The 15,103-nt window shown below is 43.1% G+C and overlaps 1 protein-coding gene and 1 long non-coding RNA gene across 7 annotated transcripts in view; one reads left to right on the top strand and one right to left on the bottom strand.

Annotated features, from left to right (window-relative positions):
• PTPN2 (protein tyrosine phosphatase non-receptor type 2) overlaps positions 1-14,186 on the bottom strand; it is a 67,707-nt gene extending 53,521 nt beyond the window's left edge. For 4 of the 6 annotated variants that reach the window (XM_025273589.2, XM_025273585.2, XM_025273586.2 and 1 more), the window contains exon 1: positions 13,993-14,186. In XM_025273589.2, coding sequence (XP_025129374.1) covers positions 13,993-14,061 — 69 coding nt within the window. In that variant the 5' untranslated portion in view covers positions 14,062-14,186. The remainder of the gene's footprint in view (positions 1-13,992) is intronic. The other 2 variants (XM_025273588.2, XM_025273590.2) reach the window with 2 other exon arrangements.
• On the top strand, positions 14,074-14,586 carry LOC123331255. The gene is made up of 2 exons (XR_006547814.1): positions 14,074-14,215; positions 14,449-14,586. It is a non-coding gene; the product is annotated as an uncharacterized LOC123331255 (long non-coding RNA).
• The last annotated feature ends 517 nt before the right edge of the window (positions 14,587-15,103 follow it).

Below are 15,103 nucleotides of genomic sequence, written 5' to 3'. Positions count from 1 at the left end.
TTGAAGCTGAAACTCCAATATTTTGGCCACCTGATGCGAAGAGCTGACTCATTTGAAAAGACCCTGATGTTGGGAAAGATTGAAGGCAGGAGAAGGGGATCACAGAGGATGAGATGGTTAGATGGCATCACCGACTCAATGGACATGAGTTTGGGTAAACTCCGGGAGTTGGTGATGGAAAGAGAGGCCTGGCATGCTACGGTTCATGGGGTCGCAAAGAGCTGGACATGGCTGAGCAACTGAACTGACTGACTAAGACATAAAAATAATTTTTAAGCACTTTGTGTACGCAATAAAATACTTGGTGTTTCTCAAAATGGGGAGGGGAGGGGAAGCGCTAAACCACCCCCCAGGTCTGCTATACTCAACACAGTATCCACTGATGTCCTCCTGCTGAAACATCCCCCTCCCACCACAGACAGAACCATGAACTGTGGCCCTAAGTACCGACCAAGGATACTTCTGTCAGTGGTAAACTTGTTAACCTGAGGTCTCCTGACCCCACAAAGTGCTGACAGCGGGCTGGCTGGCTCTGCTGCGGGGTCCTCTGTGCCCAGGAGGCCATCTAGCAGCAGCAGACCCTCCCCCATCTGTGACAACACATCCACCAATACCCAGCTGAGAACCACTGAGCTCATCTAACACCCAAGGCCACCTTTAATCAGAGGTAAATTTAAGTGGGGAAGATCTTTGTTTTAAAGAATTTAACCCCCCAAAATTTATATTCTATATGATTTTTGCTCAAAAAAGCTAGAAATAATTGACTTACTCATTATTTCTCTGTGGCAATGATCCAAAACATATCTAACTCATGCACAAAATGTCTTTCATGGAGTTATTTATGATGCTGAAAGGCTAGAGATAACCTGAATGTCCACTTCAGGGAAACAATATGAACCATGAACAAATCATGGCACACCCCATGCAGGCATTCCTGCCAGCAGTCACATAAACTCATACTCTCTTGGAATGGTAATACACAACATAAACAAAGGCATTAACAAATCAATAAATGGAACTGGGCTATTTGGGAGAACCTTTCATTTAGCTCCTCAGCTGTATTTCAAAGTTACTTGCACATGTGAGTTGACTATGTTAAGATTGACCAACATCTCCTTTTCCCAGGGATCTGATGCAAATCTGACCTGTTCTTCCCTAAAGATAACTTGTCTTGCTTTTTCTTTACCCTGAATACTTAGAAATGTCAGCAAAATGGAGCCAAGTTTTTATGCTTTTTAAATGTATTCCTGGTAAAAACTTTGACCTTGAGTTTCAAGGCTTTCTTTGGCTTAGAGATGTTCTTCACTATCTCCTCAGTTCCTGCTTCATCTGTCTCCTCTGTCCTCTCTTTCAGAACTTTAACCAGACATTTGAGAAATTCCTGTGCTTTAAATGCTCTCTTACTATTAATCTTTCTCCTAAATTCCTAAATGTGAGGTTTTTGTTTTTCAAGTTAACTTGGCATTCTGCACAATCTATTCTGCTAGGGAGTCCTAAATTTTTTTTACAGTCACATTTTATAACTTCAAGAACTCATTCCTGATCTCAGCTTATTTTATTTTTGCAATATTCTCTTGTCATATTGGGGATCTGAATTCCACTTTTCTCTCTTTTTTATACTATTTCACATGCCCTAAAGGACACAGTTTCATTTTCTTCAAGTGCTGAGTTTTTCATATCTCTAATATTGTGTTTGTTCATCTCTACAGGAAAGTGCCCTTACCCAAACTTTTGTGGATGTTCACACTTTACTATCAAAATTCCCTAAGTCTCAAGTATGTGGGTGGGACCCTTCTCTAGTGTCAAATAATAACTTTTTTCCCCCTTATCACTGTGTTTTGGTCATTTCAATATGAAAGAACAACAACAAAAAAAAATCTTCTACTGCATGGGATTAAAGACCTAGAAAATCATATCCGTTTCTCATTTTCTGACTTTTCTTGCTGTCAATTTTTTTTCTTACTGTCAATTTTTACTGCTATTTGCACAACTGTGTCTGACAACTTTCTCTTTAAAATCAGACCTCAGACTTGAAATTATCAAGGAGCAAGTCTATTAAGTGCATAAGAAAAGCATGTTCACATTTAAAGAAAACACAGAAAGAGGATTTACATTTGCCTGAAGATGAGCAGGCTGAAGCCAAGTCAAGGAGCAGGGGAAGATGGGTCCAAGTAGACAAAATAGCTGTGCAAAGTCACAGACATGTGAACATACATAAGGAATGAATGAAGAATGACTGACTGGTGTCCTGCAAGAAGCATAAGCAACACAACACTTGTGGTGCACAAGAGAGAGAAATGCAAGACTGAAGGATGAGCAAGTGGCAAGAGATCAGACCATGCAGGCCTTTGTTCATGCTTCACTCACCCAACACACACACAAGACCCTACAAATTATGCAAATGGTGTTGTAAATGGACGGGCAGGGACAAGGAAAGATGGATTACTCTACATACAGTATAATAAAAGCAGTTATTCAGAAAAAAATTAATTGATCAGGAACAAGACAAGGATTTCCACCTTCATCACTTCTATTCAACACAGCAATGGATGTTCAACCTGAGAACGAGGCAAAACAAATATTAAGCAATCCAAGTTGGAAGGAAAGTTGATGAATTACCTCTACTCACAAAAGATGTGATCTTATGTGTAGAAAAACCTAAATAATCCACAAAACAACTGTTAGAGCTAATACACATTCAGAAAAATTGCAAAACACAAAATCAACACACAAAAATCAGCTGTTTCTACATACTAGCAATGAACAATCCAAAAAAATGAAATTAAGAAAACATACCCGTTTATAATAGACTGAAAAGGAATAAAACACTTAAGAATAAACTTAACCAAAATGGTGAAAGATCCGTACTCTAATAACTATAAAAGATGGCTGAAATAAATTAAATAGAACCCAAACAAAATAGAAAGCTACCTCATGCTTGTCGACTGGAAGACAGTATTAAGATGACAAAACGATAAGAAGTGATTTTTCAATGCAATCCCTATCAAAATCCCTATTTGTTCAATGTAATACTGATCAAAATTCCAATGACAATTTTATAGAAACAGAAAAACTCATCCCAAAATTTATATGAAAAGTCAAGGGATGCAGAAAAGCCAAACAATACTGAAAAAGGACAATAAAGCTGAAGCAATCACACTTGCCTGATTACAATATTTATAGAGCTACAGTCATCAACCCCATGTGGTATGCCAAAAAGACAGACACAGATGAGTGGAATAGAAGAGAGTTCAGAAATAACCCTCAAATCTGTGGTCAACTGATTTTCAACAAATGGGCCATGATCATCCAACACAGAAGGGACAGTCTTTTCAAAAAACAGTGTTGGGAAAACTGGACAACCACATGCAAAAGAATGAAGTTGGATTTTTACAATACACTTCACAGAAAAATTAACTAAAAATGGATCAAAGACCTATTTATAAGAGCCAAACATAAGAAAATCTTAGGAGAAAACGTAAGGTTTGAAAATCTTCATGCTCTTGAATTTGGAAAAGGTATCCTAAATTATGACACCAAAAGCACAGGCAACAAAGCAAAAACAGGTGAACTGGATGTCATCAAAATTGAAGACTTACTTGTATAAAATGACACTATCTAAAGAGTAAAAACCCACAGATTGGGAAAAAATATTTATATATAATATATCTGATGAGATATTAATAACCAGAATATATAAAGAACTCCTACAATTCAACAAAACAAAAATTAAAAAATAGGCAAAGACAAATACTAGCATGGACAAAATCTGAAATACCAACAACACCAAATGATAACAAGAGTGTGGAGCAACAGAACTCTCATTCACTGCTGGTGGGAATACAAAATGGTTCAGCCATTCTGAAAGACAGTGTGGTGCTTTCTTACAAAACCACACAAACTCTTAACATATGATCTAGCAATCAGGCTCCTCGGTATTTACCCAAAGGAGCTGAATACTTATGTCCACATAAAAACCTGCACATGGATGTTTCTATCAGTTTTATTCATAATTGCCAAAACTTGGAAGCAACCAGTATGTCCTTCAAAGGCTGAATGGATAAATAAACTGTGATACACCCAGATAACAAAATATTAATCAGTGTGAAAAAGAAATGAGCTATCAAACCATGAAAGACATGGACAAACTTTAAATGCATATTTCTAACTGAAAGAAGCCAACCTGAAAAGGCTACATACTGTATGATTCCAACTATATGACATTCTGGAAAAGGCAAAACTATGGGGACAATAAAAGATGAGTGGTTGTCAGGGGTTGGAGGGATGACAAGGTGGAGCACAGAGGATTTCTGAAAATACTCTGGATGATGGCACAGTGATGGACAGAGGTCATATAATACATTAGTCCAAACACACCAATTATACAACACCAAGAGTGAATCTTAATGTTAAACTATGGATCTGGATGATTATTGTCAGTGTAGGTTCATGGATTGTAACAAATGTACCACTCTGGTGGGGAACGCTGATAATGGTATGGGGCCAGGGGTGTATATAAGAAATCTCTGTCTTCCTCTCAATCCTGCTGTGAACCTGAAATGACTCCAGTAAAGTCTTAATTAAAAACAAACCAAAAAAGGGCAAAGGACTGGAATAGTCATTTCTCCCAAGATATAGAAACAGTCAATAAGCACATGAAAAAGATGTTCAACATCCTTAGTCATGAGGGAAATGCAAATCTAAACCTCAATGACATAACTACTAGGCAGGACCATAATTTTTAAAATGGAAAATAAAAAGTGTTAGTGAGGATATGAAGAAAGCAGAATTCTCAAACATTGCTGGTGAGAATGTAAAATGTTGCTGCCACTGTGGAAAACAGCTTAGCAGCTCTTCCATGTTAAATATAGAACAAAGGTCCGTCTAGTCAAGGCTATCTTTTTCCAGAGGTCATGTATGGATGTGAGAGTTGGACTGTGAAGAAAGCTGAGCGCCGAAGAATTGATGCTTTTGAACTGTGGTGTTGGAGAAGACTCTTGAGAGCCCCTTGGACTGCAAGGAGATCAGCCCTGGGTGTTCTTTGGAAGGAATGATGCTTAAGCTGAAACTCCAGTACTTTGGCCACCTCATGCGAAGAGCTGACTCATTGGAAAAGACTCTGATGCTGGGAGGGATTGGGGGCAAGAGGAGAAGGGGACGACAGAGGATGAGATGGCTGGATGGCATCACCAACTCAATGGACGTGCATTTGAGTGAACTCCAGGAGTTGGTGATGGACAGGGAGTCCTGGCGTGCTGCAATTCATGGGGTCACAAAGAGTCTGACAGGACTGAGCGACTGAACTGAACTGAACCATATTATCCAGCAATTCTACCTGTAGGTCCAAACCAAAAGAATTAAAAACAAGGACTCCAGGACTTCTCTGGTGGCTCAGTGCATAAGAATCAGCCTGCCAATGCAGGCAACTCGGGTTTGATCGCTGATCTGGGAAGATCCCACACACCAAGTGCACCACAACTACTGAGCCTGTGCTCTGGAGCTCAGGAGCCACAACAAGAGAAGCCACTGCAATGAATGAGTAGTCCCTGCTTAACGCAACTAGAGAAAGCCTGTGCACACAACAAAGACCCAGACCAGTGAAAAAACAAAAAACAAAAAACAGGGATGCCAATGAATACTTGCACACCAATGTTCACAGCAGTATTATTCACAAGAGCCAAAAGGTGGAAACAATCCAAACATCCATTAGCAGACAAACAAAATGTGGTATATCCATACAAAAAAAATTATTCAGCCATAAAAACAAATGAGGCTGCTACAGATGACATTGTTCAACCTTAACAACATCATGTTCAGTGAAATAATTCAGATACAAAGAGAAAAGTACTACATGGGCCCATGTGTATGAAGGATGTAGAGAGGCAGATTCATAGAGCTCAAGTAAAGGAGAGGTCACCAGGGACTGGGAGAGGAGGAAATAGGGAGTTACTGCTTACTGGGGACAGGGTTTCTGTTCAGGGTGCTGAAAGGGTTTGGCAAATGGGGATGATGGCTGCACAGCACTGTAAATGGAATAAATGACTCTGAATTGTATACATTAAAATGGTGAAAATGGCAAATTGTTACTTACATTTAACCACAGAAACAATTTGATACGGTGTCTACCTCATTCCTCATACCAAAATCAAGCCCTGGTTGAACAATGATTCAAACGTAAAAGAAATAAAACCATAAAATTGTTGAAAAACATTGGAGAAAGTTTTTTTGTAATCATAGAACAGAGAAAGCCTCTCTGAGCTATGGCACAATAACTTAGAAAAGGCTGATAAATCTCATTTCATTAATATTTAAATTTTCTACATGAAAAACTATCATAAATAAGGGCAAAATATATTTTGAAAAATATTACAAATAAATATTACCATTATGAATATAATTTGAAAAAATATTTGTAATATATGACAAAGGTTTAACTTCCTTAATATGTAAAGAGCTCTAACATACCAGAAAGGGAAAGGAAATACAAGTGACTTTTAAAAGTAAGCACTGTTAAACTTCATTCATAAGAAAAGAACTGCAAAATACAACAACAGTAAAACCATTTTCCACCTCATGAACAAAGATTAAAAACTAGGCATACAAAGGTGTAGGAAACCAGGCACTTTCCTACACTACTGACACGGACATGTGTGTACATGCTGTTTGCAGCACTGCTCGTAACAGCTAATGGCTAGAAATAACCTACATGTGCACAGATGAATGCTTAAATAATGAACACTGTTTAGCTGTTAAAATGAACACATGAGATCTATATGGAAGGATTTTCTATATGTAAGAGAAAAATCAAGGTGTAAAACAGTATGCTAACATTTGTTTTAATGGTGCTGGACAAAGAGAGGGAGGGAGAGGGGAGGCAGGCAGGCAGGTAGGTAAAGATGGGTGTGAATGGAGAAGCACAGTGATCGCCCACAGGAAGGAACCAGGAAAGGTAGGAGCAGTGACTTGCTCTTGCATTGCATGCCCTTCTATACTTTTCTCATTCTTGCCATATTCCTGAAACCCCAACCAAGCCATTTACTTATTCAGGTATTAAAACACAAGCTCTAGAATTCAGTACTGGATTCCTATCTGGACCTGCTGGTTAACTGCAGCATACATCTGGAGAAGCTGAATCTCAGTTTTTCTCATGTGCGACCACCTGTGAGATAATCCACATGAAGTTACATAGTATCTATCTGATACAAAGGAGGAGGTTCAAGCAAGATAAGCTATTTTATTCTTATTAAACTTTTTTACTCAAAGAGGGCCTCTCAGAAAGCATGATACACAGCAGGACATACACCAGGAGGAATCTGATCTCCCCAGACAGTGAAGGGCACTCTCAGAGCCATAACCAAGCCTGAACACTCTTAAGTAATGGAGTTTGAAGGATGTGAGACACTTAGCTTCACACTTCACTGTGTCCATCCACAGGACCTTCATACAGAGTACAGGCAAAAACATCTGACTAATAAAGAGAACACTGAGCCATCATATAATTCAGGATTCCCTTAGGGATCTTAAGTATAAAGGAAGAAATTTTGGTATTTCTCCCATAATTACAAACAACCAATTTGGGATTATCTTAAAGATTTTTTTTTCCTTATAAAATTAACATCTCTTTTCCCATTTCCTAAATTCTTACTTGCTGTTCCATCACAAGAGCTCAGGATAGAATATTCTACAGTACAAGGGTACATTTTCCATATACTATGTAAAAAAAGCTATGTACCAAGTACTAAAATATTGTTTAATATTGTGTAATTTTCTTACCCTGATATTACAGTAATAGGGATTTCAAAAAATAAAAACTTATGATTTGAATGCAATGCAGGAGATCCTGTTTCGATCCCTGGGTGGGGAAAATTCCCTGAAGGAAATGGCAACCCTAAGCCTGGCAGGCTACAGTCCATGCAGTCACAAAGAGTCAGACACGACTGAGCAACTAACCTAACATCACATCACCTACATTTTGTAATTTCATTGGTTGAGACAGTTGCCACTGTCATGGAGAACCTGGACTGTCTGAGGTCCCAACCTTAACTAGGAGGAGCGGACTACCGTCCAGGAACCTTACTCCAGCCCACTTTAAGAACTCCTGGAAGCACGACTAAGCAAACTGTCAAGAGGAAATGATAGCTTTCAGAATACAAAACTGTTTGAATACAGTGAAAGAAACAAAGTAATTCAGCATGAGACTTTCTCTAGAGGAATGCAGGCAGTGTGATACAAAGTTATCAGTGATAGAGACATGAGCCAAACAAAGGGACAGAACAATGAGCTTATTAAGTTAGAGTACTGGGTGTGAAAGAGTAGGAGCATATTAAAACAAACAAACAGAAAAGATGCCAGAAATCCACAGACACAAGTTTCCTGGAAGTCAGCAATCCCAATGGTCCTCAGGGCCTATGATGCCCTTGAAATCATACACCAAATCTAGGGGAATTGTACGTATGTGGTCATGTCTCTTGTTCACAGGTTTTATCTTGCTGCGTGTCTAAATGTGTCCACGATCATTAAAAGCAAGGATTTCACTGTTTACTACACCATAAATACTACATTAAATTATCACTATACTCAATACATTTAAAATAGCACTGTACTAATTTCAGACAACAGCCCAGCAAGGCAGAACATCATCCCAACTAAGAACATAACAGAAAAGCTTAATATTCCACTCAGAACAGCAGAGTCAGAACTCACATGCTGTAACACTAGCCGGCTGAACCATATTTGTTCCTTGGCTATCAGCTGCTATGTTGTAATGGTATTATCAAAGGTTCTAATAAACTAGTAGGTTTAAATATTCTCTGCCCCTAACAGTTTACCAGTAAGAAATAAAAATTTTAATGGCACGAACAACAGGGAACAGAGTGTGGAGAATCTAGGTAAGAATTTCCAGGGGAAACAAATCATAGGAATGCTAAGAAAGTGAAGAGCATTTAACTTAATTTAGCACTTATGTAAATTTTAATTCTGCTTTCCTAGATTTTATCTATGGTTTACTCTCTGGAGAGAGAACAGAATAAGAAAACAAAGCAATCAAGCAGGGGATCAGAACTGCAGGAAGAGACACCAAGAGCTGAGCTACAGACTTCCTCAGCCTTGGTGGCTAAGGCTCTGTGCTTCTTAGTGGCTAGCTACTTCCTAGTGTTAGTGGCTAAGGCACTGTGCTCCCAATGCAGGAGGCCTGGGTTCGATCCCTGGTCAGGGAACTAGATCCCACAGGCAGCAACTAACTGTTCGTATGCCACAACTAAAACTCGGTGCAGCCAAACAAATCAATAGATACATTAAAAAAAAAAAAAAAAAAAAGAACTGTGACAGTTTTCCAGCAGGGAATAGCAAATTCTTGTGGATACTAATGATCTAGGAGAAACCAAAAAGGGTTACTGGAGATTCTGTTTTAAAGTCAATACCCTGAACAAGAGCAAGCTAGAAAGTGCAGGGCCAATGCAGCCATCTGGAATTCCATGATTCTAGGTATCCATAACCTAGAGAACTAGGCTTCTTCCTAGGTGGCTCAGTGTAAAGAATCCGCCTGCCAACGGAGGAGACCCAGAAGATGTGGGTTAGATCTTGGGGCTGGGAAGATCCCCAGAGGAGGAAATGGCAACCCACTTCAAGTATCCTTGCCTGGGAAATGCCATGGACAGAGGATCCTGGCGGGTTATAGTCCATGGGGTCAAAAAGTCAGACACAACTCAGCACCATGAACACAACCTACAGAACCTGTCAAAGGCGAAACAGTACTGTTTCCAGTTCTATATCCTTCACCAGGGTATCATTCTCCGGGTTGCTTTTCCTTAAAATGGTGGTTCTGACCGTCTGAGGAATCAGAGAGTTCCATTTAAGAATCTGACCGAAGCCCTGAAATCCCCTAGAAACCACATCCCCAGGGGCATTCGAATAAGTTTGCAGTTTCAGGGCACTTGGAAATCCCTTTCCAGTCTGATCCATGGGTCCCAGACGTGGTTTTCAAGGCCTCCAGTCCCACAAGGACCAACCTATTATAGCACATCCCACTCTCTCCTGCCATCGAAAATGTCATGATTCTTTCAGCGCCACTGTCTCAAGCAGATCATAAAGGAAGCAACAGAGGCTGTCATGCTGGCAGAGCAGGGCAGGCTGCAGTGAGACTCAGGAGCACAGGCTGTGAGTTCCTAGTGGATGTGGTAACCCTACAGCAGTCACAACATCGTGCTAGACGGGGTCACCTCAGTGGCAAGTGAAGAGCTGGAAGAACCAAGGTGCTGACATCTCACAGTAGTACTTTTGTTTAGTGAATGCTAACTGAGCATCAGGCACACCTTAGGCTACAGGCAGATGGTAGGGAAACAAAGGAAAATGACGCAGTCCCCAAGGAACTACAAGGACTGGCGGACAGGTGTACAACAATGGGATTCATATGCTAATGAAAGAGCATTCAGAATCAAAGAAGGAACAAATAGCTTTGCCACAGTGGCGAAGTGGTAAAGAATCTGCCTGTCAATGCACGAGATGTGGGTTCAATACCTAGGACGGGAAGATCCCCTGGAGAAGGAAATGGCAACATACTTTTCCTGCTTAGAAAATCCCATGGACAGAGGGGCCTGGTGGGCTACAGTCCACAGGATCACAAAGAGTCAGACATGACTGAGCGACTAAACAACAACAAAATGACTGATGTCTAGTCTTGAAGACATTTTCCAAGACAAGTAAGGTAGGCAGAGAGTATGTCCAACTTGTCCAGTATGTCCAGGCAGACTCCAAGGTGTGAAAACACAAGTGATTCTGAAGGAAATCAAGGAGTTTAATACGGCAGCAAGCCCTGAGTACTTTCATTAAGGCTGGCAGAACATGGAACAGATACCTCAAGGGAACAGTTTTAGAACAAGACAGCTTTGATTTTTCCTCCACACTGGCTGCCAAGGTAAGTACTAGAAGAATGGAGTTCATTTGATATTTTACTTCTAAAAATCAGCTGACTCACAAATGATAAAAACTGCTCTTACTCTGACAATATTTGAACCATGAATTTCTATTGAAGAAAAATGACCAGTTAAGTATTCCACAAACTCTGATTAATTACCCGAATTCTTCCTGAACTACCACTTACAAGAAACATTACTCCATAACTTAGCTTTTGCCACTTCCCTACAGTTTTACTCTCTTCCCCGAAAGGCTCACACAATTCCATTCCTTTCCTCTGCCCTTCTAATGCCCCTGCTGATTCACATGGCAATCAGCAGCAACGAGGGAAAGGCAGAAAGGGATCGTGAACATTTCTCAAAAAGCTAGAATTAACCTCGGACTATATTAATGCTACTAGCTTGTCGATTAGACCAAATTAGACCTTTCCAGCAATCTCACTTCTGCCAGCCGCGCCCATTCACAGCAAGGCTTTCCACACTGTGCTCCTGGTCCCATCAGCCCCTGCTTCCTGAAGCTTCTGGCTCCACTATTCATCCCTTCTCTTTCTTCAATCTCCAACCTATCTCTTTAGCCTCCCCCGCTCCTTCCGGATCATGCAAACCATCAAGTCACCCTACTGTGGTAGGAAGTCGGTGTTCAACAAACACATATTAAGTGCCCACTAGATAGATGCATGTCCTGCAGGAATCCTGATGAGGCACTGAACACAAGCAACCAAGAGTGAGCTCCAATCCAGTCATTCGCTCCCAGAAACCTCCCATGTCACAAGTTACCTTGTAAAAGCAACTGTTCAGAGAGGGCAAAAAGGAGTAAGAGGCCAGAGTTCAGACTAAAAATAATACATCTCCTTTTCTTACAGGACTTTGACTGATAAGGTATAAAGTAAAAGTCCTCACACACTAAAAGCAAGTCTAGCTCTTAGTTCTAGTCAGTTTTTTTTTTTGCTCAACAACAAAGCCTTTCTTTTCCTAGCCAAATTAGTATTGCCAAAAAAAGCACAACTCTTCTCAAACGTTATCATCAACATACCCTCTGCTGTGATCTACAAAGCAGAAAGTCCACTGAAACACTTTTTCCTACTCAAACAACAGTGGTTTGCTTAATGGAAACTGCTGTCCTGAAGTCCTGTGCTTCTGCATCACAGCCAATGCCCGGCCTTGAAAGGGGTGGCCATAGGTACATCCAGGGGATCCCACCCTGCCAGGGAGGGCCGGGAAATCACCCCCCTCCTCGAGGAAGTGAGAATCCAAGGACGAGGAGGAGGTAGTTAAGCAAAGGTGGGAAGAAACAGGGAAAGAAAAGTTGTGCGCAGGCAAAGAGAACTGTCGCTACAAAGGTCTTAAGAGGACAGACAGCACATTTCAAGGGGCAGAAGAAACCAGTAGAAAAGTGGGAAGAAAGACACATGAGGAGACAAGACCCGTGGTCTCAGGAGCTGTGGCAGGGGTTTCAAGGCACCATTCCAGCTCTGTCCCCCATCTGACTTCTGTTTTCCACTCAAATTGCTCTCTTTAAGGAACCTGTTGATCTTTGAGACATTAACTCAATGGGCCTCTTGGATTGTGACCTTGTTGATGCCCACTACAGCACATGCCTACTGACCATCAGCTCCCTCCACACCCACCACCGATCTACTCCCACTCCTAAGGCTATTCCTCTCTAGTCTTTTTGCAAACTTCCCTTTCTCTACCTGTGTCCTTAAAAACTGTTGTCTGTCAAGATTCTGTCCTTGGCCTTCAGCATTTCCAAACCATCTGCATGATTTTTACTGACCTAACTAAAGCTCTTGTCCATCCCTTAGGAAAAAAATAAAAATGAAGAGCTTTGACCAACCCACTAAAGGACTCCTAGGCAGAAGCCCATGAAGAGTTTCCTGAACTCCATGCCACTGAATACAATTTTTAGTGGATATAAATGCATTTTTCTGATGAGATGAATTATAGTTCTCATGGAATATTCAAGGGTACTTACTAATGAAAACAAAAAAAGTCAAAAGTGCTTTATCAAAATGTCCAGGTGAATGAAGCTGTAGCAAGCACCACCTCTTCTTCAACCTGGATTCTGATAAACTGCCTGCAACCTGGGGACAGTCGTCTCTTTTAATACAAATGTAACTAGAGAAGACACAGCTGGCAGCCTCTCACATAAAGCTTCCTACGAGAATCCGCATTTAAAACTTCCTATTACTGGGAAAATCCTTACCAGTATTCTTTGCAGTGAGTACCCAATTCTAACGCACGCTGACCCACGTGGATCAGGGTATTTATTACACGTCCTGCTAACGTGCTCAAGAAGAAAACGTTACATTACGAACATAATGACAAGAGGAACTTTCATCTAATTAAACGGGAAGGGGGAAAAACCCGGGAGCAAGTAGATTTACAGGAAAGCCCTTTTTGTCGTCTGACTGTACAGAGAGCGACCTGAGGAGCCAGAACAGCATTTACCTCACACCACTCACTATAATCCTGGGAACAACATGCAATGATTAGCAGGAGGGAGCGGACAACTAGATTATTTGAAGACATAAAATGAAGTTCTACTCGCACAGAAAAGGTCCGTGGTTGAGTCGGGAGACCGTCCCAGGGCACGTCTCCCCGAGGAGACCAGAAATCACACCAGGCGCCGGCGTCCGCAAAGCCGCCTCAGGACGTGCGGAGACCCGACCCCGCCGGCCCGGCCTGGGGTCGCGCGGCAGCCCCTTGGAGCCTCCCCTAACTCACCGAGCTCCTTCCGGAAAGCTCTAAGGGGGCGACCGCGCGCCTAAGGCGCTCAGGCAGCCGCGAGCCCACCGCCCAGCCACGGTCCCGCGACCCTCCCAGGACCCCCGACCCTCAGCCGCCCCCTGCCCTATCCCGGCCACGCCCACACCCGCCACCGGCACCGCCCCTCGGAGCCCACTGCGCCTGCGCGCATGCGGCCTCCCCCACCCCGAGCGCCGAAGCGCAGAGGCCCTGGGCGGCGCAACCGCGCCGCCACTTCCGCCCCAACGGGAGGCGGGGGAGGCGGCGGGTGCCTGCGGGCGGGAGCCCGGTCCTCTGAGGGGGACGCCGGCGGTTCTGCGAGCCCGCCACTCACCAGGTACAGCTGCTGCCAGCGATTCTGAGCGTCTAACTCCTCAAACTCCCGTTCGATGGCAGCCGACATGGCGGCGGGAGCAAGCTGTCGCGAGGGAGCCTGCGCCGGCGGAGAGGCTCAGGCCCCGCACGATCCGGGCAGCGCGCAGCCGCTGCCGCGCATGCGCGCTCCACGCCTGCCCCGCCCCGCCCCCACGCCTCCCCGGCCGCGGGGAAAGTACCTGGTGCGTGACGTCAGCGCGCTGTCTGCGCTGCGCGGGGCGGGGCGCCGCGGGAGGCGTGGCCCAGGCGGTGCCCAGGTGGACGGGGCGGGGCCAGGCAGCCCCATGGGCGGAGCGGGCAGGCCGGAGAGGCTGGGCTTCAGGGAGAGTTGCAGGTTGAGCGCCTCGGGGTTTGAATTTTATTTTGAACATCATCTAGGTCAGTTTAGCGGCATGTGCCCCACTTTCTTCTCTAGGATAATGTAAACCGGGACTGATGCCTGCGCCTGGCCCCCCGCGGGTTTTGTGCCAAATAAACCGCTGTTACACCAGGAGAGGCAACGTCTCCTGGAGGTTGGAGACGACAGCTTGTTAAGTAAACGTTATACAGCTTAAAAGTTAGTGTTACCTTTGTTGTTCAGTCGCTCAGTCGTCTCCGGCTCCTTGCGCCCCATGGACTGCAGAACGCCAGGCTTCCCTGTTCTTCCCCATATCCCAGAGTTTGCTAAAATTCAGTCCATCGAGTCAGTGATGCCAGGCAACCATCTCATCCTCTGTCCTCCTCTTCTCCTGGCTTGCTTCAACCTCACTGAGCGTCAGGGTCTTTTTCAATAAGTCGGCTCTCGGCTCTCGGCTCTTCTCATCAGGTGGCCACAGTATTGGAGTTTCAGCATCAGTACTTCCAATGAATATTCAGGGCTGATTTCCTTTAGGATTGACTTGTTTGATCTCCTTGCAGTCCAGGGGACTCTCAAGAGTCTTCTCAAGCACCACAGTTCGAAGGTATCAGTTTTTCAGCTCTCAGCCTTTTTTATTGTTCAGCTCTCACATCCATACATGACTACTGGAAAAACCATAGCTTTGACTATACAGATTTTTGTTACCTGTAAAAAGAACAAATCATCTCATAAC

Source organism: Bubalus bubalis, chromosome 22, assembly GCF_019923935.1.
Source record: "Bubalus bubalis isolate 160015118507 breed Murrah chromosome 22, NDDB_SH_1, whole genome shotgun sequence".
In the NCBI taxonomy this organism is placed as follows: Eukaryota; Metazoa; Chordata; class Mammalia; order Artiodactyla; family Bovidae; genus Bubalus; species Bubalus bubalis.
The sequence above is the reverse complement of the archived record's forward strand: the minus strand, read 5'-3'. Positions and strand labels throughout refer to the sequence as shown.